At 37.8% G+C, this 20,088-nt stretch overlaps 1 protein-coding gene across 2 annotated transcripts; it reads right to left on the bottom strand.

Annotated features, from left to right (window-relative positions):
* Positions 1–5,091: 5,091 nt before the first annotated feature.
* Positions 5,092–18,045, bottom strand: st6gal1 (ST6 beta-galactosamide alpha-2,6-sialyltranferase 1). Of its 2 annotated transcripts, none has more exons than XM_079283986.1 (9): positions 17,916–18,045; positions 16,649–16,735; positions 8,489–8,695; positions 7,857–8,225; positions 7,501–7,765; positions 7,280–7,377; positions 6,567–6,668; positions 6,292–6,466; positions 5,092–5,369 (listed from the first exon to the last, which is right to left on the bottom strand). In XM_079283986.1, the coding sequence occupies exons 2-9, from the start codon at positions 16,658–16,660 to the stop codon at positions 5,098–5,100; spliced, it is 1,500 nt and encodes a 499-aa protein (XP_079140112.1). In that variant the 5' UTR covers positions 16,661–16,735; positions 17,916–18,045; the 3' UTR covers positions 5,092–5,097. The 2 variants fall into 2 exon arrangements, with proteins under 2 accessions (XP_079140112.1, XP_079140113.1); XM_079283987.1 differs by lacking the exon at positions 17,916–18,045 and adding an exon at positions 17,386–17,483.
* Between the last annotated feature and the right edge of the window lie 2,043 nt (positions 18,046–20,088).

Raw genomic sequence — 20,088 nt, 5'->3', positions numbered from 1 at the left:
TTATATAGCACTTCTCATAGTACTCAAAGACACTTTACATTAAAATCATCATATATAAAAGCAACACTAAAAACAAAATACACAATAATGGTCACAAAAAGCAGTTTTGAACAGGTGAGTTTTGATTTGTGATTTGAATGTGGAAAGGTCAGTGCAGTGCAGAGAGTTCCAGAGGGAGGGTGCAGCTATGGAGAAGGCTCTGTCGCCCCATGTCCGGTGCTTGGTCCTGAGTGGAAGGGACAGGAGGCATCAGAGGAGCGGAGCCGACGGGATGGAGTGTGGTGGTGGAGCAGGTCGGTGATACCAATACCAATATCAACATTGTCTGTCAATTGCATGATAATCATCATACAAGCTATTCAAATTGATGCTTATTAGTGCCACTGCCATGCATAAACATACCTGTTCTTTCATACAACACTCAACTATTAAAATAATGGACAGATTCATGTTTAGAGAAAAAAGAAAATTAATTATAATTATTTTTTTTAATTGTCTAATCAACCAAAACATTTCGCGGACCCCCTGTTGAAGACCTCTGGTCTAGGGTACTGCAGGGTGCAGAAAACACACACACACACACACACACTGCAATAGGATAAGAGTGACGGAGATGTACAAATTAAAAATGGAACCCATGTTTCAACATGTATCCCTCCTCGTTAGTATAGTGGACAGTATCTCCGCCTGTCACGCGGAAGACCGGGGTTCGATTCCCCGACGGGGAGAATTTATTGTTTTTACTGTAGATGTGTATTACATTTGGACTTCCTGAAACATATATATATATATATATATATATAAGTTTAGCGCATTTTTATTTTTGTATTGTTATTTGTTTTATGTATCTTAAATCTTCTGTATTTACAATCTATATTTCGTACACTCTCCAAGAATGGTTTCCGGAGCCTTCTTGCTGTCGGATCTTTATTGACCAGTGTCCTCAGTTTTTAAGTTTTAAATGACATATATTTTGATTGTGTGATTGTCACAACTTCCTGCTCACACACAGTCAAAACACCTGGAACATAAAGTCAATAACCAAACAAGGTAACAGTTTACTTTTGTAATACAATGAGGAATCCTCAAAATACAACATTCAGCATAATAATAATCCAACAGAAGCTTTGACTGTTACAGCATCGGTTCTGGAATCGAATGCATGCAGGGTTAAAAATATGCCGGTATGAAACCAGAGAGGGAGCATGACCGTTGTTCTAAAGTCTGGATGAATGTGAAATGTAATGTTCAGGCAGTGGGGACGTTAAATCACAGGTGATCCTTTTTAAAATAAAGCTTCCTGTCATCACTGGTTAAACTGGCTAATCAGGTTTTAGAAAAGTACTTACACCAGAAAACAAGACTAAAAGAGTCTGCAGGCATGCTAGCTAAACGCTAACATCACAACAGTGATGCTAACATGCAGATTTATTTAGCAGGTAGCATGATCGTCGTCATTTAGCGTGTTAGCATGCTAACTAGCAGTAAAAGCAAAGTACAGTTGAGGCTGATGGGAATCTCATCAATTCTGCAGGTATTTGGTCTTGAACCAAAGAGAAATGTATTACAGTTCATCCCCCGAGGACCATGAATGTCTGCAGAAAATGTCATTGGACCAGCGAACTACTTTTGCCATTTACACTTAAGTTCTTGATGTTTCACAACTAAATAATTAGAAGGAAATCTGATGGTATTGCCCTAAAAAACTGATAATTTCTTAATAATATGAAATGGTTTTAAAAGTCAGTTGTACGTTTTTAAGGAAATATGAAAACATATTTGTTCAATCAACCACATAAAACACAGTTAACAACTTAACAACCAAAAATGCTCAGAAAGCAGACAAATGAAGGCAAAGTAGAGAAAAATCTGTTTAAAAAACGTTAAAATGTTTCACATGAAATTAGCGAGCAGGAGCTGAGAAAAGAAGAGTAGAACTGCATAGAGAGAAAAATATTCTCCTAGTTTTCTTCTGAAATGCAATGACATCAATTATTCAAGTGTATATCTCCTGAATAAACAAAGTTCTGGTTAAAAACATGAAACTGAAATGATTATAAAAACAACAGCGGAGCCATTTCTTGCTCCAGACTGAAGTGAAACTGGAAACATCGGACATATTGACCCAAATATCTAAACATCTGAACTTCACTGAGAGCCTACAGTCATGTTTGTGGCTCTTTGAGGCAAAAAAAACAGCTGCTGGTCGTATATTTGTCCGTATATGGTCTATCTACAATCTGGATTAACGCTACCTGGTCCCAGGTTTGTGGTCATTTGATCAAACATCTTTATTTAGTAGTAAAAAGTAAACTTATAAAGGTGTTAATGTATGTAAATTGATGCAAATACATTAGCGGATGTAGCAGTTGAAATCGTGGATATAAATGGTGTCAGAAACAGTTTGACATGGTAAAAAACAAATGGATTGGAACTTCAGGACCAATTTTAAACCCTTATTTCAGAATCTATTTCAAGCAAGCTACTTTATTTTTCTTCTTGTACCGATCCAATACCAGTGCTTAAAGACAAAGAAAGTTAAGTATGTCATAATTACCTCTTAAATAACTATTTTATATGTGAAAACATCTTGGATTTATTCAAGTTTCTCGCCAAAAACTAAACATTGGAAAACATCATGATAAAGTTATAATTTACCTTTTGCCCCAACACTCATTTGAACTGAATGGCACTTGAACGCATTATAATGTAACTCAATGCAACCTCCGTTAATGTTAGCCGTTAGCTCTATTATTTAGCCAAGCAGGACTGTGCTGCCCACCAGCTGCTAATGGCTAACGTTAACTAGCTCTCATCCTGCTGATTTCAACACAGATTTGTTGTTGATCATGTCACATTATCAGGCAAAACAATTACAACCCGATCCAGCATTTTAGGCTGAATCTGAGGCGTTGTACAATTAATCATATTCCCAAAACATTTTGACATGTGCTCAACCTGGAACTGTTAGGTAGTTGATAATCTGATATTTGAGACACATAACATCCGATCTGTAAGGAGCGTCACACAGGATCGTTGTCGTTGTTTGCATGCTAATGAGCTAGCTCACACGCGATGATGCTAACTACAATATGAAATGTTTTACATCACGTTTAGTAAAGAAATTATGGGGCTTATTATGGGATAACAGCAGACTCCGTGCCATGCGGATCCTCTCTGTTGATCAGAGACGTAGAGTGTTTTCTCCTGTTGCTACACATGCGTTTGGTAATAATAGAGTAGAAGAAGTCATAAAACCCTCGAGGCCGATCTTAACTGTGATACTGAAAAATACAAGTGTGAGCAGACTGGAGTTCTACTTCCTGAAAATGTTTTTCAGAACAGAAAATATGAGGAGAAATTAGTTCATTTTTGTCATTAATGTATGACCATAGCACCCGTGTTCTCTGCAGGTAAACATGCTAGTTTACTAGCTTATAGCTGCTAGTTTATCTGACTAGTCCTCATGAGATCTGAGCCTCTGAGCCAGAGGGGAAAAAACAAATCCAGTGGAAAGATTCAGTGGGAACCAACGGAAGCACAACTGGCATCAACATCGTTCCCAAACTATCTTCAGCCGTACCCAAAGAGGAATGTCTCATTGGCTATTCTTAGATAATCTTAATTTAGCATAAAGCCTGGGAGCTGCTAACTAATTTAGTTAATTGTCTTTAATTGCTTTTAAATCTCCTTTTCTTTTGCCTTATGTTTTGATGATTTTAATGGTTTTATGTGAAGCACTTTGAATTACCTTGTTGTTGAAATGTGCTATACAAATAAACTTGCCTTGCCTAACAGCACATGATAAACAAAACAGATATGATGTGTTTACTAGAAGGACACTTAAGTACTTCAGTAAAAACTACTTTGTGTATCCGCTACGTGACTCGGACCCTCTCCAAAATGTAAACGGTTCTTCCTTTTCCCGTGCTGCACCCTTCCACCAAGTTTCATGAAAGTCGTGCCAGCGTTTCTTTTTACCTTTTGGAGAGAGCCAGGCTAGCTCTTTCCACCTGCTTCCAGTCATTATGCTAAGCTAAGCTAATTATCCCCCCTCTGGCTCCAGCTACAGATTTAGCGTAGAGATGTGAAAGTGGTGTCATTCTTCTCTGTTCCTAAAAAGACCTCAAACGCAGCCGGGTGACAATGTATGTAGTCATGAATGGCGTGATATATATATATATATATATATATATATATATATATATATATATATATATATATATATATATATATATATATATATATATATATTGTATCTAATAAAAAACAACAAAACAAAAGAAGTACCGACATTCTTTTGATGTTCCACCAGACATAAATTCCAAGCTAGCAGCTACGTTAGCAGGTTTGTGAATATGGATTATTTTATAGAGATAAAACTCTAGTTCTGCTTCACATGGCTGAGTCACAGAATCACATTGAAGACCGTCCTCCTGAGTGTTATTGCATTAATATATACACGATATAAGAATTATAAAACAAAGATGATTAGGAACCGCTCGTTACAGGTTTGACAACGTGGGTACAAAACTTTTGTTTGTTTGTTGTTTTTTTCACTGGATTGTTGGATCACTGTATGGATAGAAATCATCCGCAGGCAGCATTTATCTTTAATAAATAGATTCAGCGAGGTGTGTGCGTGTCATGTAGAGACATTCATCAGCAGGTTTCTTAAAGGTGCAGTCCGTCATTCTTTAGTGAAACCCTCTGGTTCTCTTGTGTTTCTGTCTAAAAAGTGATAGTACGCGATGAAAAATCTAATAAATTGTTTCTTAAAAGTAAACCTTCAAAAACAGCGTTATGGTCCTTTTTTAAGGGTTGCTTTCAGTGATGAACAGGGATTATCTGTGGCACGTCCTTATAAGTATATGTATGTGTGAACAGCAGGCACATCTATCAGTTGATTGGACTCCTGTGTGTGCGTGTGTCTGTGTGTGTGTTTACAGCCGATAACATGTAATATTTATAGTGAGTGGCACAGCGTTGTGAATAAAGTGTTCATGCATCTGTCCTCTTGTTTACGTGTCTTCATGCAGGGTTCTGCTTTGTGTGTGTGTGTGTGTTTATAAGCTACACTGCTTCCGTGTTTCCCAGTCAGTGGTTGGTTGAACCTCCAGCAGCCTGGGTGCAGTTCAGCTGTCCGAACCCAGGCAGCGTAACGCGTCCGTGGGTGTAGATGTCCCGGTCGGGCCCCTGGTTCATCCGTTTGACCAGGTTCTTCTCGTACAGCAGCGGGTGGTAGGCGCCGAGCGTGCAGGCGGCGTCGTAGAAGCGCTGGTAGTAATGGCAGAGCTCCGTCTTCCTCCGGGACGGCAGGAACTCGTAGACGTGCACCACCTCGCACATTGACATCATCAGGACGGTTCCTGGGCGGGACACGAGGGAGAGGGGAGCGGGTTTATAATGTTAATACAAACCGTCCTTTAACGTGTTGTCTTTACTGTCCTTTAACGTGTATTTTTACTGTCCTTTGACGTGTTTCTTTACTGTCCTTTAACGTGTATGTTTACTGTCCTTTAACGTGTTGTCTTTTATAGTCCTCCACTGCGTATTCACCGTCCTTTAACGTGTTTCTTTACTGTCCTTTAACGTGTATCTTTACTGTCCTTTGACGTGTTTCTTTACTGTCCTTTGACGTGTATGTTTACTGTCCTCTGACGTGTGTCTTTACTGTCCTCTGACGTGTATCTTCACTGTCCTTTCATTTGTATCTTTACTGTCCTTTGACGTGTGTCTTTACTGTCCTTTCATTTGTATCTTTACTGTCCTTTGACGTGTGTCTTTACTGTCCTTTCATTTGTATCTTTACTGTCCTTTCATTTGTATCTTTACTGTCCTTTGACGTGTATCTTTACTGTCCTCTGACGTGTGTCTTTACTGTCCTCTGACGTGTGTCTTTACTGTCCTCTGACGTGTGTCTTTACTGTCCTCTGACGTGTATCTTTACTGTCCTCTGACGTGTGTCTTTACTGTCCTCTGACGTGTCTTTACTGTCCTCTGACGCGTATCTTTACTGTCCTCTGACGCGTGTCTTTACTGTCCTCTGACGTGTGTCTTTACTGTCCTCTGACGTGTGTCTTTACTGTCCTCTGACGTGTGTCTTTACTGTCCTCTGACGTGTATCTTTACTGTCCTCTGACGTGTATCTTTACTGTCCTCTGACGTGTGTCTTTACTGTCCTCTGACGTGTGTCTTTACTGTCCTCTGACGTGTGTCTTTACTGTCCTCTGACGTGTGTCTTTACTGTCCTCTCATGTGTTTCAATGACAGGGTTGACGTTGTACACACCCAGCAGGCCAGAGGAGGGCGGGTTCTTCTGGATGGGCTCAGCCATGTTGTCCTGTATTCGTTGCCAGACCTGCCACTGAAAGCGGGGGTGCAGGATGTAGAAAGGCTGCATAGGATGAAGCCTCCTGTACCTCTGGTACTGGGTGAAGATGGGGTAGTCGGTCCTGTTGTACCACTGCAGAGGGGGGGGACACATACTGCTAAATTCGTCAAAAAAGGTGCTTCAGTAACAGCGATAAAAGGTTCGACCTTTCTAACTCGTGTGTAAACGTCACCTGAGTGAGGTCAGCGGAAAAGGGGGCGGGGTCCCAGGCCACCAGCGCACCTGAGCTGTACAGAGAGCTGGACAGGAAACGATGGTCATCAGACGCCATCACCTGTAAGACGAGGAAACAAATAGTTTAAAAACAAAATACATTACATCCACATCTGTAGCAAGCACTTGACTCATATCTCATTACATAAATTAAGCTTAATAAATCCTCTTTTGTTTTATTAAGAAGCCTGAGGAACACAAATCATGACAGGTTATTCTTTAATATAAGTCATAACACTTAGAAATACCTGCAGAATTTGCCTAAAATTATTATTATCTATAACTAATTGCTATGACTTGTAGACAGTTTACACAGAGAGAAGCTTCTGGAGTTTTAAACCCCGGAACTGTTGTTTTTGTTTGCTTGTGATAGTTGAGAGTGAAAATAAAACATGGCGAGAATTCACAATTTTCTGACATATTATAGATGTATAACAATTCAATAAATCATGAGTAGAACAATGTAAGACATATTATCAAATTATAACTGAGCATATGTGTGCTAAGCTAACCATCCAAAATACAACATTCATGCAAACTTTGAAAAACAAACCAGGATCTCCTCAAACTACGGGATAGAAATCATCATTTAGTTTTATTGTTCTCCGTGTGTTGGTGGTAAACAAAGTCCGAGCGCTGTGCTGTGAGATAAAAACACATCTTTGTGTTCACCTGTGAGTTGATGATGCGGATCGTGGTTTTAGAACCGACATCCTTCTCGTAGCCGGTGGTCGGCGCGGTGTTGAAGCGCAGCACTGCGTCGTGAGAGTCTGTAATTTAATGACGGTAATAACATGTAGAGTAGAAACGGGGCATGTTGTTAAAGTGATGCTCAGGTTTAGTTGAAAGGATTTCTGAGTTCTTTAACATGATAATGATGGAAAACATCACACCTATCTCTTTGCCGAGTCCGGAGTAGCGGAGCGACCCTGCGGACGACACCACGGCGCAGCTCCTGTACGGCCCGAGGTCAGAGGTCAGCGGCTTCGGTGGCAGCTGTGCGGCCCAGGGCAGCGAGGAGAAGGGCTCGAGGTCGGGGGTCAAGGTAGCGACCTCGATGTTGTCCTTCAGCTGGCAGAGGAGCTTCGGGCCGCTCAGCTTGGGTCTGCTGTACACACCGCCAGTACCGGAGAACTCCACCCTGTACTTATTCATCGACTCACGGGAACAACCAGAGACGCAGAAGACAATCGGGGACAAAATAAAAGTATAAGACAGTAAAGTTATAATATTTAGAATTCAGTCTCACCTGATAGTTCTGCACCACCTTCCTCAGTCTGCTTCCCAGCATGCTGCTGGACATCTCGTCGTCCCACACCTCTCCCAAAAGCCCGTGAGGCCCGAAGAACTCGGCCTCCCCGACTCTGCCGCTCATCTCGCCCCTCCGCCGGCCTCCGAACAGGGTTTCCAACGCGCGCGTGAAGGGGCGCGGCAGCAGTCGGGCGAAGAACCCGGGGTGGTCCCGCTCTCTGGGCTTCCTCTTCGTCGTCGAGTCCCCGGCTTCGTGGGTGTGGTTCGGAGAGGAGAGGACGGGGATCGGATGCCGAGGGTCACCTGGGACGACCCCCGGGAGCTTCTGGGGGTCCACGTACATCGGCTTAGCTCCGCCTCTCAGCACCTGGGTGAGTCAAAACATATTTACAGATAAACAAGGAAAATGTAGCACATTACAAAATCTGGGTAATCGGTATTAACGACTGTTACGCTGCGACAAGAGTGTGAATGAAGCGTGATGTTTGTTACAGTTTTACTCATTTAGCGGCTGGCTAATTCACGAGCTAGCTTGCTGATTCCACCATGCTTTAATGCTCCACTTTCAGAACATAAGAAGCACTGCATTGGTCTGCGTTACTCCACCATGTCGGCGGACTCTTAACAGACCTTCACGACGGAGTGCGTGCGAGGCTGAGCCCGGGTTCGCGCCCGGACCCCGAAGATGGCGTCGGTGACGGGCACGCTGTTCTCGGCACAGATGGCGTAGAGCAGAGCCATGGAGATGCAGAAAAAGGCCATGCAGAGGACGCCGCGGCGAGCCCGACGCCTCAGGCGCCACAGCAGGCTGACTCGGTCCATCGCCGCCCCGGGGATCTGCAGAGGACATTCACACGTCAGTCTGCGGTAAGTCTTTCCAAACTTCTGAAAGACATCCAACACATCAAGTCACCTCGGCAACAGTTACACCAACACAAGAAAAGCTGTCGGATAAAAAGAACACTGAGAACTAACACAAGATGAGTCTTTGCCTTTAAATACTGAACGAGAGAGAAACAACAAAGAAGAAGAAGGATGCGCCATCACTGCCTCGGGGGATGGGGGAAATCAGGGGGAAGAGGAAGAGGAGGAGGAGGAAGATGTCTTGATTCGTTAGAGGAGGGACCAGAGAGGCCTGAGGACAATGAGGGTAATAATGGAAGTCCATTACTGGAGTCAGTGGTTTCCTTTTTAGCCCACAGACTCATTTACTGGAAGTAAATGAGTCTGTGAACTGTGTGGCTTCATCTGGTGAGATGATAATTAATGACCACTTAATAATAATAATATTATTAATGTGAAAGAGGACATCATGGGTCAAAGGTCACGAGATAATTCAAATGAAGAGGGTTCATCCTCTGAAGAGCAGGAACGAGATCATGCCAACATGTTAATCAGATCTTTGTATATCTCTTGTGTAGACGTGGACATTTTATATATATACATACATATACACACATACATACATACATACATATATATATATACACACATATATATATATATATATATATATATATATATATATATATATATCTTTATTATATTATATTATATATAATTATATATCTATAATGTACAAACTGATTATAGTTTTTTTTCATTATCCTGAATTATATATATATAAGTGTATATATATGTATGTATGTATATATGTGTGTGTATATATATATATATATATATTCAGGTTCAGGTTCTTCATGCTGCAGCAGAGTGGAGCTCGTTGAGCTTCTGGCTGTGATCAAACCAGCTGCTGGATGTTTAGAAATAACACCGCGGGGAACATATCGATTTTATAAGTTCTCTGCTCTCATTTGCAGTCAAATGGGGTCCGATGTATGCGATGAAATTGATTTCTTGTCTTCTTTCTGGTCCACTTGGCCACGCTGTGTAGCAGCAGGGAAAACCAAGCACACACACACACACACACACACACACGTACATACATACATACATGCATGCATGCATGTATGTATGTATGTATGTATGTATGTATGTATGTATATATATATATATACATATATATATATATACATACATATATATATACATATACATACATACATACATACATACATACATACATACATGCATGCATGCATGCATGTATGTATGTATGTATGTATGTATGTATGTATGTATGTATATGTATATATATATGTATGTATATATATATATATACATATATATATATATATATATATATATGTATATATATATATATACATATATATATATATATATATATATATACACACATATATCTATACTGGTGAACACAAGTGGCAACAATCAAATAGAAATAGAGAACACATGTCATTGATGAAACACAATCACTCAAAATGGATTTCACTTGTATCAAATGATGTGACACAACCAATATTAGCCAGTTCAGAGAGCAAACAGGTGGTTGAAGGTGGGAAGGAGAAAGTCTGAGAATGGATAGAAGAAACAATGTGAGAGGACGTGGTGCTTTCTATTTGTTACAGTAACAGCACTGACTGCTCAATAGATGTTGACTGGTTGCAGGTTCATATCAACAAAGAACAAGAATTACAGAATCACAGAGACAAAGGACACGTTTGTGAGATGCAGGGTACAGTGCTGTACAAATAGGGGTACAAGGAGGAGGAAGAACAAAAGAAATGTCAAAGAGCAAAGCACAGTCGTCATTTCTGATCAATTTTGAGCTCCTGTAATAGAACATGTGTTCGTTCATATGAAATTTGTTTTGAGATTAAAAATGTACTTCTCCCTGAGAACTATATGTTTTGAACAATGTGTTTTCTATTTATTGGTGTATTGTTTACTGATGCTTGATGGCGTATATTATTTTGATCACTTTGTTTATGATTTGAGAGCAGTGTTTGATTTTGAGCACAGGTAAAACTGTTTTGAGGCGAAAGTTTCATTTTGCAAGAGGATTCAGAGGTTTTGTAAATAGTGCTTGAAGATGAGGTTTTGTGTTTACAGTTTTGAGAGAATGGGCGACCGTTTCAAGAAAAGTCTCAACAATCGAGAAAAACTGTAAATGCGTTTACCGTGAATTTCAGCATATATTTTGATGTGTTGATGATGAATGTTTGTGATAAACTGAAGGATGAAGTGTTCCTTTATGTGTTGATGATGAATGTTTGTGATAAACTGAAGGATGAAGTGTTCCTTTATGTGTTGATAATGAATGTTGGTGATAAACTGAAGGATGAAGTGTTTCTTTATGTGTTGATATTGAATGTTTGTGATAAACTGAAGGATGAAGTGTTCCTTTATGTGTTGATGATGAATGTTTGTGATAAACTGAAGGATGAAGTGTTCCTTTATGTGTTGATATTGAATGTTTGTGATAAACTGAAGGATGAAGTGGTCCTTTGTGTTGATGTTGAATGTTTGTGATAAACTGAAGGATGAAGTGTTCCTTTATGTGTTGATGTTGAATGTTTGTGATAAACTGAAGGATGAAGTGTTCCTTTATGTGTTGATGATGAATGTTTGTGATAAACTGAAGGATGAAGTGTTCCTTTGTGTTGATGATGAATGTTTGTGATAAACTGAAGGATGAAGTGTTCCTTTATGTGTTGATGTTGAATGTTTGTGATAAACTGAAGGATGAAGTGTTCCTTTATGTGTTGATGTTGAATGTTTGTGATAAACTGAAGGATGAAGTGTTCCTTTATGTGTTGATGATGAATGTTTGTGATAAACCGAAGGATGAAGTGTTCCTTTATGTGTTGATGATGAATGTTTGTGATAAACTGAAGGATGAAGTGTTTCTTTATGTGTTGATGATGAATGTTTGTGATGAACTGAAGGATGAAGTGTTCCTTTATGTGTTGATAATGAATGTTTGTGATAAACCGAAGGATGAAGTGTTCCTTTATGTGTTGATGATGAATGTTTGTGATAAACTGAAGGATGAAGTGTTCCTTTATGTGTTGATATTGAATGTTTGTGATAAACTGAAGGATGAAGTGGTCCTTTGTGTTGATGTTGAATGTTTGTGATAAACTGAAGGATGAAGTGTTCCTTTATGTGTTGATGTTGAATGTTTGTGATAAACTGAAGGATGAAGTGTTCCTTTATGTGTTGATGATGAATGTTTGTGATAAACTGAAGGATGAAGTGTTCCTTTGTGTTGATGATGAATGTTTGTGATAAACTGAAGGATGAAGTGTTCCTTTATGTGTTGATGTTGAATGTTTGTGATAAACTGAAGGATGAAGTGTTCCTTTATGTGTTGATGTTGAATGTTTGTGATAAACTGAAGGATGAAGTGTTCCTTTATGTGTTGATGATGAATGTTTGTGATAAACCGAAGGATGAAGTGTTCCTTTATGTGTTGATGATGAATGTTTGTGATAAACTGAAGGATGAAGTGTTTCTTTATGTGTTGATGATGAATGTTTGTGATGAACTGAAGGATGAAGTGTTTCTTTATGTGTTGATATTGAATGTTTGTGATAAACTGAAGGATGAAGTGTTCCTTTATGTGTTGATGATGAATGTTTGTGATAAACTGAAGGATGAAGTGTTCCTTTATGTGTTGATATTGAATGTTTGTGATAAACTGAAGGATGAAGTGGTCCTTTGTGTTGATGTTGAATGTTTGTGATAAACTGAAGGATGAAGTGTTCCTTTATGTGTTGATGTTGAATGTTTGTGATAAACTGAAGGATGAAGTGTTCCTTTATGTGTTGATGATGAATGTTTGTGATAAACTGAAGGATGAAGTGTTCCTTTGTGTTGATGATGAATGTTTGTGATAAACTGAAGGATGAAGTGTTCCTTTATGTGTTGATGTTGAATGTTTGTGATAAACTGAAGGATGAAGTGTTCCTTTATGTGTTGATGTTGAATGTTTGTGATAAACTGAAGGATGAAGTGTTCCTTTATGTGTTGATGATGAATGTTTGTGATAAACCGAAGGATGAAGTGTTCCTTTATGTGTTGATGATGAATGTTTGTGATAAACTGAAGGATGAAGTGTTCCTTTATGTGTTGATGTTGAATGTTTGTGATAAACTGAAGGATGAAGTGTTCCTTTATGTGTTGATGAATGTTTGTGATAAACCGAAGGATGAAGTGTTCCTTTATGTGTTGATGATGAATGTTTGTGATAAACTGAAGGATGAAGTGTTTCTTTATGTGTTGATGATGAATGTTTGTGATGAACTGAAGGATGAAGTGTTTCTTTATGTGTTGATATTGAATGTTTGTGATAAACTGAAGGATGAAGTGTTCCTTTATGTGTTGATGATGAATGTTTGTGATAAACTGAAGGATGAAGTGTTCCTTTATGTGTTGATATTGAATGTTTGTGATAAACTGAAGGATGAAGTGGTCCTTTGTGTTGATGTTGAATGTTTGTGATAAACTGAAGGATGAAGTGTTCCTTTATGTGTTGATGTTGAATGTTTGTGATAAACTGAAGGATGAAGTGTTCCTTTATGTGTTGATGATGAATGTTTGTGATAAACTGAAGGATGAAGTGTTCCTTTGTGTTGATGATGAATGTTTGTGATAAACTGAAGGATGAAGTGTTCCTTTATGTGTTGATGTTGAATGTTTGTGATAAACTGAAGGATGAAGTGTTCCTTTATGTGTTGATGTTGAATGTTTGTGATAAACTGAAGGATGAAGTGTTCCTTTATGTGTTGATGATGAATGTTTGTGATAAACCGAAGGATGAAGTGTTCCTTTATGTGTTGATGATGAATGTTTGTGATAAACTGAAGGATGAAGTGTTTCTTTATGTGTTGATGATGAATGTTTGTGATGAACTGAAGGATGAAGTGTTCCTTTATGTGTTGATAATGAATGTTTGTGATAAACCGAAGGATGAAGTGTTCCTTTATGTGTTGATGATGAATGTTTGTGATAAACTGAAGGATGAAGTGTTCCTTTATGTGTTGATATTGAATGTTTGTGATAAACTGAAGGATGAAGTGGTCCTTTGTGTTGATGTTGAATGTTTGTGATAAACTGAAGGATGAAGTGTTCCTTTATGTGTTGATGTTGAATGTTTGTGATAAACTGAAGGATGAAGTGTTCCTTTATGTGTTGATGATGAATGTTTGTGATAAACTGAAGGATGAAGTGTTCCTTTGTGTTGATGATGAATGTTTGTGATAAACTGAAGGATGAAGTGTTCCTTTATGTGTTGATGTTGAATGTTTGTGATAAACTGAAGGATGAAGTGTTCCTTTATGTGTTGATGTTGAATGTTTGTGATAAACTGAAGGATGAAGTGTTCCTTTATGTGTTGATGATGAATGTTTGTGATAAACCGAAGGATGAAGTGTTCCTTTATGTGTTGATGATGAATGTTTGTGATAAACTGAAGGATGAAGTGTTTCTTTATGTGTTGATGATGAATGTTTGTGATGAACTGAAGGATGAAGTGTTTCTTTATGTGTTGATATTGAATGTTTGTGATAAACTGAAGGATGAAGTGTTCCTTTATGTGTTGATGATGAATGTTTGTGATAAACTGAAGGATGAAGTGTTCCTTTATGTGTTGATATTGAATGTTTGTGATAAACTGAAGGATGAAGTGGTCCTTTGTGTTGATGTTGAATGTTTGTGATAAACTGAAGGATGAAGTGTTCCTTTATGTGTTGATGTTGAATGTTTGTGATAAACTGAAGGATGAAGTGTTCCTTTATGTGTTGATGATGAATGTTTGTGATAAACTGAAGGATGAAGTGTTCCTTTGTGTTGATGATGAATGTTTGTGATAAACTGAAGGATGAAGTGTTCCTTTATGTGTTGATGTTGAATGTTTGTGATAAACTGAAGGATGAAGTGTTCCTTTATGTGTTGATGTTGAATGTTTGTGATAAACTGAAGGATGAAGTGTTCCTTTATGTGTTGATGATGAATGTTTGTGATAAACCGAAGGATGAAGTGTTCCTTTATGTGTTGATGATGAATGTTTGTGATAAACTGAAGGATGAAGTGTTCCTTTATGTGTTGATGTTGAATGTTTGTGATAAACTGAAGGATGAAGTGTTCCTTTATGTGTTGATGATGAATGTTTGTGATAAACCGAAGGATGAAGTGTTCCTTTATGTGTTGATGATGAATGTTTGTGATAAACTGAAGGATGAAGTGTTTCTTTATGTGTTGATGATGAATGTTTGTGATGAACTGAAGGATGAAGTGTTTCTTTATGTGTTGATATTGAATGTTTGTGATAAACTGAAGGATGAAGTGTTCCTTTATGTGTTGATGATGAATGTTTGTGATAAACTGAAGGATGAAGTGTTCCTTTATGTGTTGATATTGAATGTTTGTGATAAACTGAAGGATGAAGTGGTCCTTTGTGTTGATGTTGAATGTTTGTGATAAACTGAAGGATGAAGTGTTCCTTTATGTGTTGATGTTGAATGTTTGTGATAAACTGAAGGATGAAGTGTTCCTTTATGTGTTGATGATGAATGTTTGTGATAAACTGAAGGATGAAGTGTTCCTTTGTGTTGATGATGAATGTTTGTGATAAACTGAAGGATGAAGTGTTCCTTTATGTGTTGATGTTGAATGTTTGTGATAAACTGAAGGATGAAGTGTTCCTTTATGTGTTGATGTTGAATGTTTGTGATAAACTGAAGGATGAAGTGTTCCTTTATGTGTTGATGATGAATGTTTGTGATAAACCGAAGGATGAAGTGTTCCTTTATGTGTTGATGATGAATGTTTGTGATAAACTGAAGGATGAAGTGTTTCTTTATGTGTTGATGATGAATGTTTGTGATGAACTGAAGGATGAAGTGTTCCTTTATGTGTTGATAATGAATGTTTGTGATAAACCGAAGGATGAAGTGTTCCTTTATGTGTTGATGATGAATGTTTGTGATAAACTGAAGGATGAAGTGTTCCTTTATGTGTTGATATTGAATGTTTGTGATAAACTGAAGGATGAAGTGGTCCTTTGTGTTGATGTTGAATGTTTGTGATAAACTGAAGGATGAAGTGTTCCTTTATGTGTTGATGTTGAATGTTTGTGATAAACTGAAGGATGAAGTGTTCCTTTATGTGTTGATGATGAATGTTTGTGATAAACTGAAGGATGAAGTGTTCCTTTGTGTTGATGATGAATGTTTGTGATAAACTGAAGGATGAAGTGTTCCTTTATGTGTTGATGTTGAATGTTTGTGATAAACTGAAGGATGAAGTGTTCCTTTATGTGTTGATGTTGAATGTTTGTGATAAACTGAAGGATGAAGTGTTCCTTTATGTGTTGATGATGAATGTTTGTGATAAACCGAAGGATGAAGTGTTCCTTTATGTGTTGATGATGAATGTTTGTGATAAACTGAAGGATGAAGTGTTTCTTTATGTGTTGATGATGAATGTTTGTGATGAACTGAAGGATGAAGTGTTCCTTTATGTGTTGATAATGAATGTTTGTGATAAACCGAAGGATGAAGTGTTCCTTTATGTGTTGATGATGAATGTTTGTGATAAACTGAAGGATGAAGTGTTCCTTTATGTGTTGATGTTGAATGTTTGTGATAAACTGAAGGATGAAGTGTTCCTTTATGTGTTGATGATGAATGTTTGTGATAAACTGAAGGATGAAGTGTTCCTTTGTGTTGATGTTGAATGTTTGTGATGAACTGAAGGATGAAGTGTTCCTTTATGTGTTGATGATGAATGTTTGTGATAAACTGAAGGATGAAGTGTTCCTTTATGTGTGGATGATGAATGTTGGTGATAAACTGAAGGATGACGTGTTCCTTTATGTGTTGATGAATGTTTATGATAAACTGAAGGATGAAGTGGTGATGTTACCTTGTAGCCCATGTTGTGTGCGGTACCACAGGCTGTGTTGCTGTTGCTTAGAAACGGTCTGCTGCCTTCAGGTTCCCCTCATCGCCTCTGAAAATATATGTTCACATATAAACAGTTAGCTTTTTGCACAACAACATCTTTGACTTCCCTTAAACATTTGCATAAAAGCTACTTATCACGTTTCTTAAGACTTAAAAAATGCTCTTAAATTTAAAACAGAAGCTCCCAAAAAAACAGAATTGGTGACGATTAATATGTATTAAAAAAAATAGGTTTTACTTATGTTTTTGCAACCCTCCAGCGATAAATGTAGTACTGTGCAAAATTGAAAAAAAGTACAAATTTTAGGTACTTGTACAGTACTTGAGTACCTTCATGCTACTTTGTTAGCATGATTCATTTCTATGATTGTAGTTAATTTAAATGTTCTCTGAAATCAAATTTTGTACAGTGTGCAGATCTTTTACCCAAAAAATAAATCATCCTGTTTAGATTCTTACTTTAGCTGCAACACAAAGTCAGATTGTAACATTTGTTGTGTACTTTAATAAAAGTCTAGTTTTCCTTAAGTCACCCTTCACATACATCCTAACTTATCAAACAGGTGAATCAGATTTTCTGCTTGTTGATCTCTTTGATATTGTTAAATGAACCCTTAGAATTCATCGTCAGGCACAACATTAACACAGCATTTATGTCTCTAATATCAGCTGTTATTTTAACATTTGTTTCATCACCGTTGACCTTCAGCTTCTGTGACTTTCCCCAGAAATCAGCCATATGAAGTACAGCTTTCTGTCGTCCTTTATCTCAGGACATGATAGTTGTATCTTCTGTGGACCATCATTGCAACACATCCTGTGTTTGTCACAGGGAAATTGTGCAGTGAGCAAGTTCTCATCTATCCTACGTTCAGTAAACACATCTTAACAGTAATAAACCCTCTTAAACCACCTTTATTATGCTTATTTCTGCACTTTTTTCTTTCATTTATCACACACGTTTTATTGTGTTGTGTATTAAATAATAAAATAAAAATGTAATAAGAAAATGGGGAAGAAAGAAAAGAAAATAACTACGTATATATAAAAATATATATATTTTATGAATCTATATTTAGAATAATTTATTAAAGGCAGGCCATCATCATTAGATACACTGAGATCGATCGACTGATAGATTCATTGATAAATACATAGACGTGTTCATGCGTCTCCATCTTATCTGTGTTTAGCTCATCTGCGGTGTGACGCTGATATTCGTTGACCTGTGTTAAGTGATGCTCCTCCGTCTACCGCGCGTCCTTCCTCTGGATTTATCGTTGCCACGGAACCGAGCAGGTTGTTGTTGTTACCGCCGCCATGTTTCCCGGTCCGAGGCCGCTGTCTGTGTCCGGTGGCATTTGGAGAACCGGAGCGTCTGCGAGTCCTCTCTCTCTCTCTTCTCCGCCGCCGCACCGAGAATCAAGCAAGCGACAGGAAGAAGAGAAAGCGTTTCCGTCGAGGTTTTTCAAAATAAGAGCGGTAGATGGCTCGTAAGGATTTCTTCCTTATGTAATGGCATGAAATAGAAACGGTAGTACAAATAATTTGTAAATAGTCTGATGTTGATAGCAAAATGGAAGTAGATTTACTTAAATACTACAACATTACTACTCCACTACATCTTAGAGGGAAATATTGTACATAATAAATATACTTTGCTATATTTATTTCATAGCTTTAGATACTTTACCGATACTTTTTCCAGCTATATCTCTTATATGGAGGACATAAAGTAGTAAAAATGAATAATTGTATGCATAAAAATACAGAATTAAAGAAATAATGATTATTTAAGTGATGTGCACATCAAAGCAGCACTAACTGCTTTTCAGTAAATGGGCCAGTCTTCAAAATGAGTGCTTTTACTTATAAATCATTTTAATGCAGGACTTTGACTTGTAACACAACATTATTATACTGTAGTAATGGTACGTTTACTCCAATAAAAGCTCTGAATACTTCTTCCACAACTGCCTGTAGGGAACTTCCACATTTCTTGGTTTCAGAAATGACGTTTACTCTCATATATATTTTATTTTGAAGGGAAGAGACAATCACCTGATATCCTGTCCTGGTTTACTGAATTCTCTGTAACTTGACAGATTTCTCTGCAACAGCCAAGACACGCAATTTCTCTGCAGAGAGAAGATGATGAGACAGAGAAAGAAGAGAGAGAGAGAGAGAGACAGACCAATCTGTCCTGTACCAGTGATTGATTGATTATTGAATGTCATCATCACTATTACCAATACTGTCATACCATCAGAGTATTATTGTAGTATTGCTTATATTTAAACAATGATGATGGGAATGTATTTCTCTACATAAACATGTCCTGTTATTTTGGTTTTATTACGCTAATGTTCTTAAAATTGTATATGTATATGTATATACGTGTGTAATAAATAAATATAAATGTAGATGTTACCGCAGTGCAATAAATACTGTTTATAGGACCGCGGTAAAGATTTATTTAAAGTAATAAATACAACCGAAGATTTCATAAAGTAAAGGATGAGTTCCCTGACCGGGAATCGAACCCGGGCCGCGGCGGTGAGAGCGCCGAATCCTAACCACTAGACCACCAGGGAAGGCTAACTACCGTGTTACGCACACATCTAACATTCTGCGCGAGCTCTTCATCTTCTTTCTTTGGCGGAGTGGAAAACATCGTTATCGTAGCCAGAAGTTCACTATCTCCATGCTTCACGTTTTTGGACATTGAAGAATGAACGCTTCAGGGGTCACTTTATAAATTGGCTTAGCTAGCTTGACGTACAATTGTTGTTGAGAATTTCACCGTTCATGATTAAATACCCACAGATCTGAATTTCTTTTGTAGGACCTCGTGGCGCAACGGTAGCGCGTCTGACTCCAGATCAGAAGGTTGCGTGTTCAAATCACGTCGGGGTCAAAAGTTTTAGATGCTTTTATATATATTTTTTTCGTCATACATTTAATCGGAATAAATGCATAAATACCTGAGGCACGAGCACGATACCTGAAGAAGTACTCAGGTACTCTGTAGTCATACCACAGTGTGGAAATACTCAGTGGTGGAGGAAGTATTCAGATCCTTCACTTAGCCCAAGCAAAAGTACTGGTTAATATTTGATTATGGTTATATATATGATAGTACATTTAGTCAAGCACATTACTTAAAGTTCTTTACTTTAGTATTTTTTTATTTTCTGCTACTTTACACGACTTCTGGTACTTACTACTTATGAACAGCAGAAACAGAGTGAAAATTATAGATTTCATTTAAAAAGGGCTAAAGAGTGAACGTTTCAATATGTTTTATAAATATTATACATTTTATAAATACATATTTAGAAATATTTATACATTTTTAGAAATATATTATAAGCAGATAATCTTTCATTCAAAGTGTGT

This window comes from Melanostigma gelatinosum (assembly GCF_949748355.1).
Source record: "Melanostigma gelatinosum genome assembly, chromosome: 14".
NCBI lineage: Eukaryota > Metazoa > Chordata > Actinopteri > Perciformes > Zoarcidae > Melanostigma > Melanostigma gelatinosum.
Note: the sequence above shows the minus strand (reverse complement) of the source record. Positions and strands in the feature narration are given on the sequence as shown.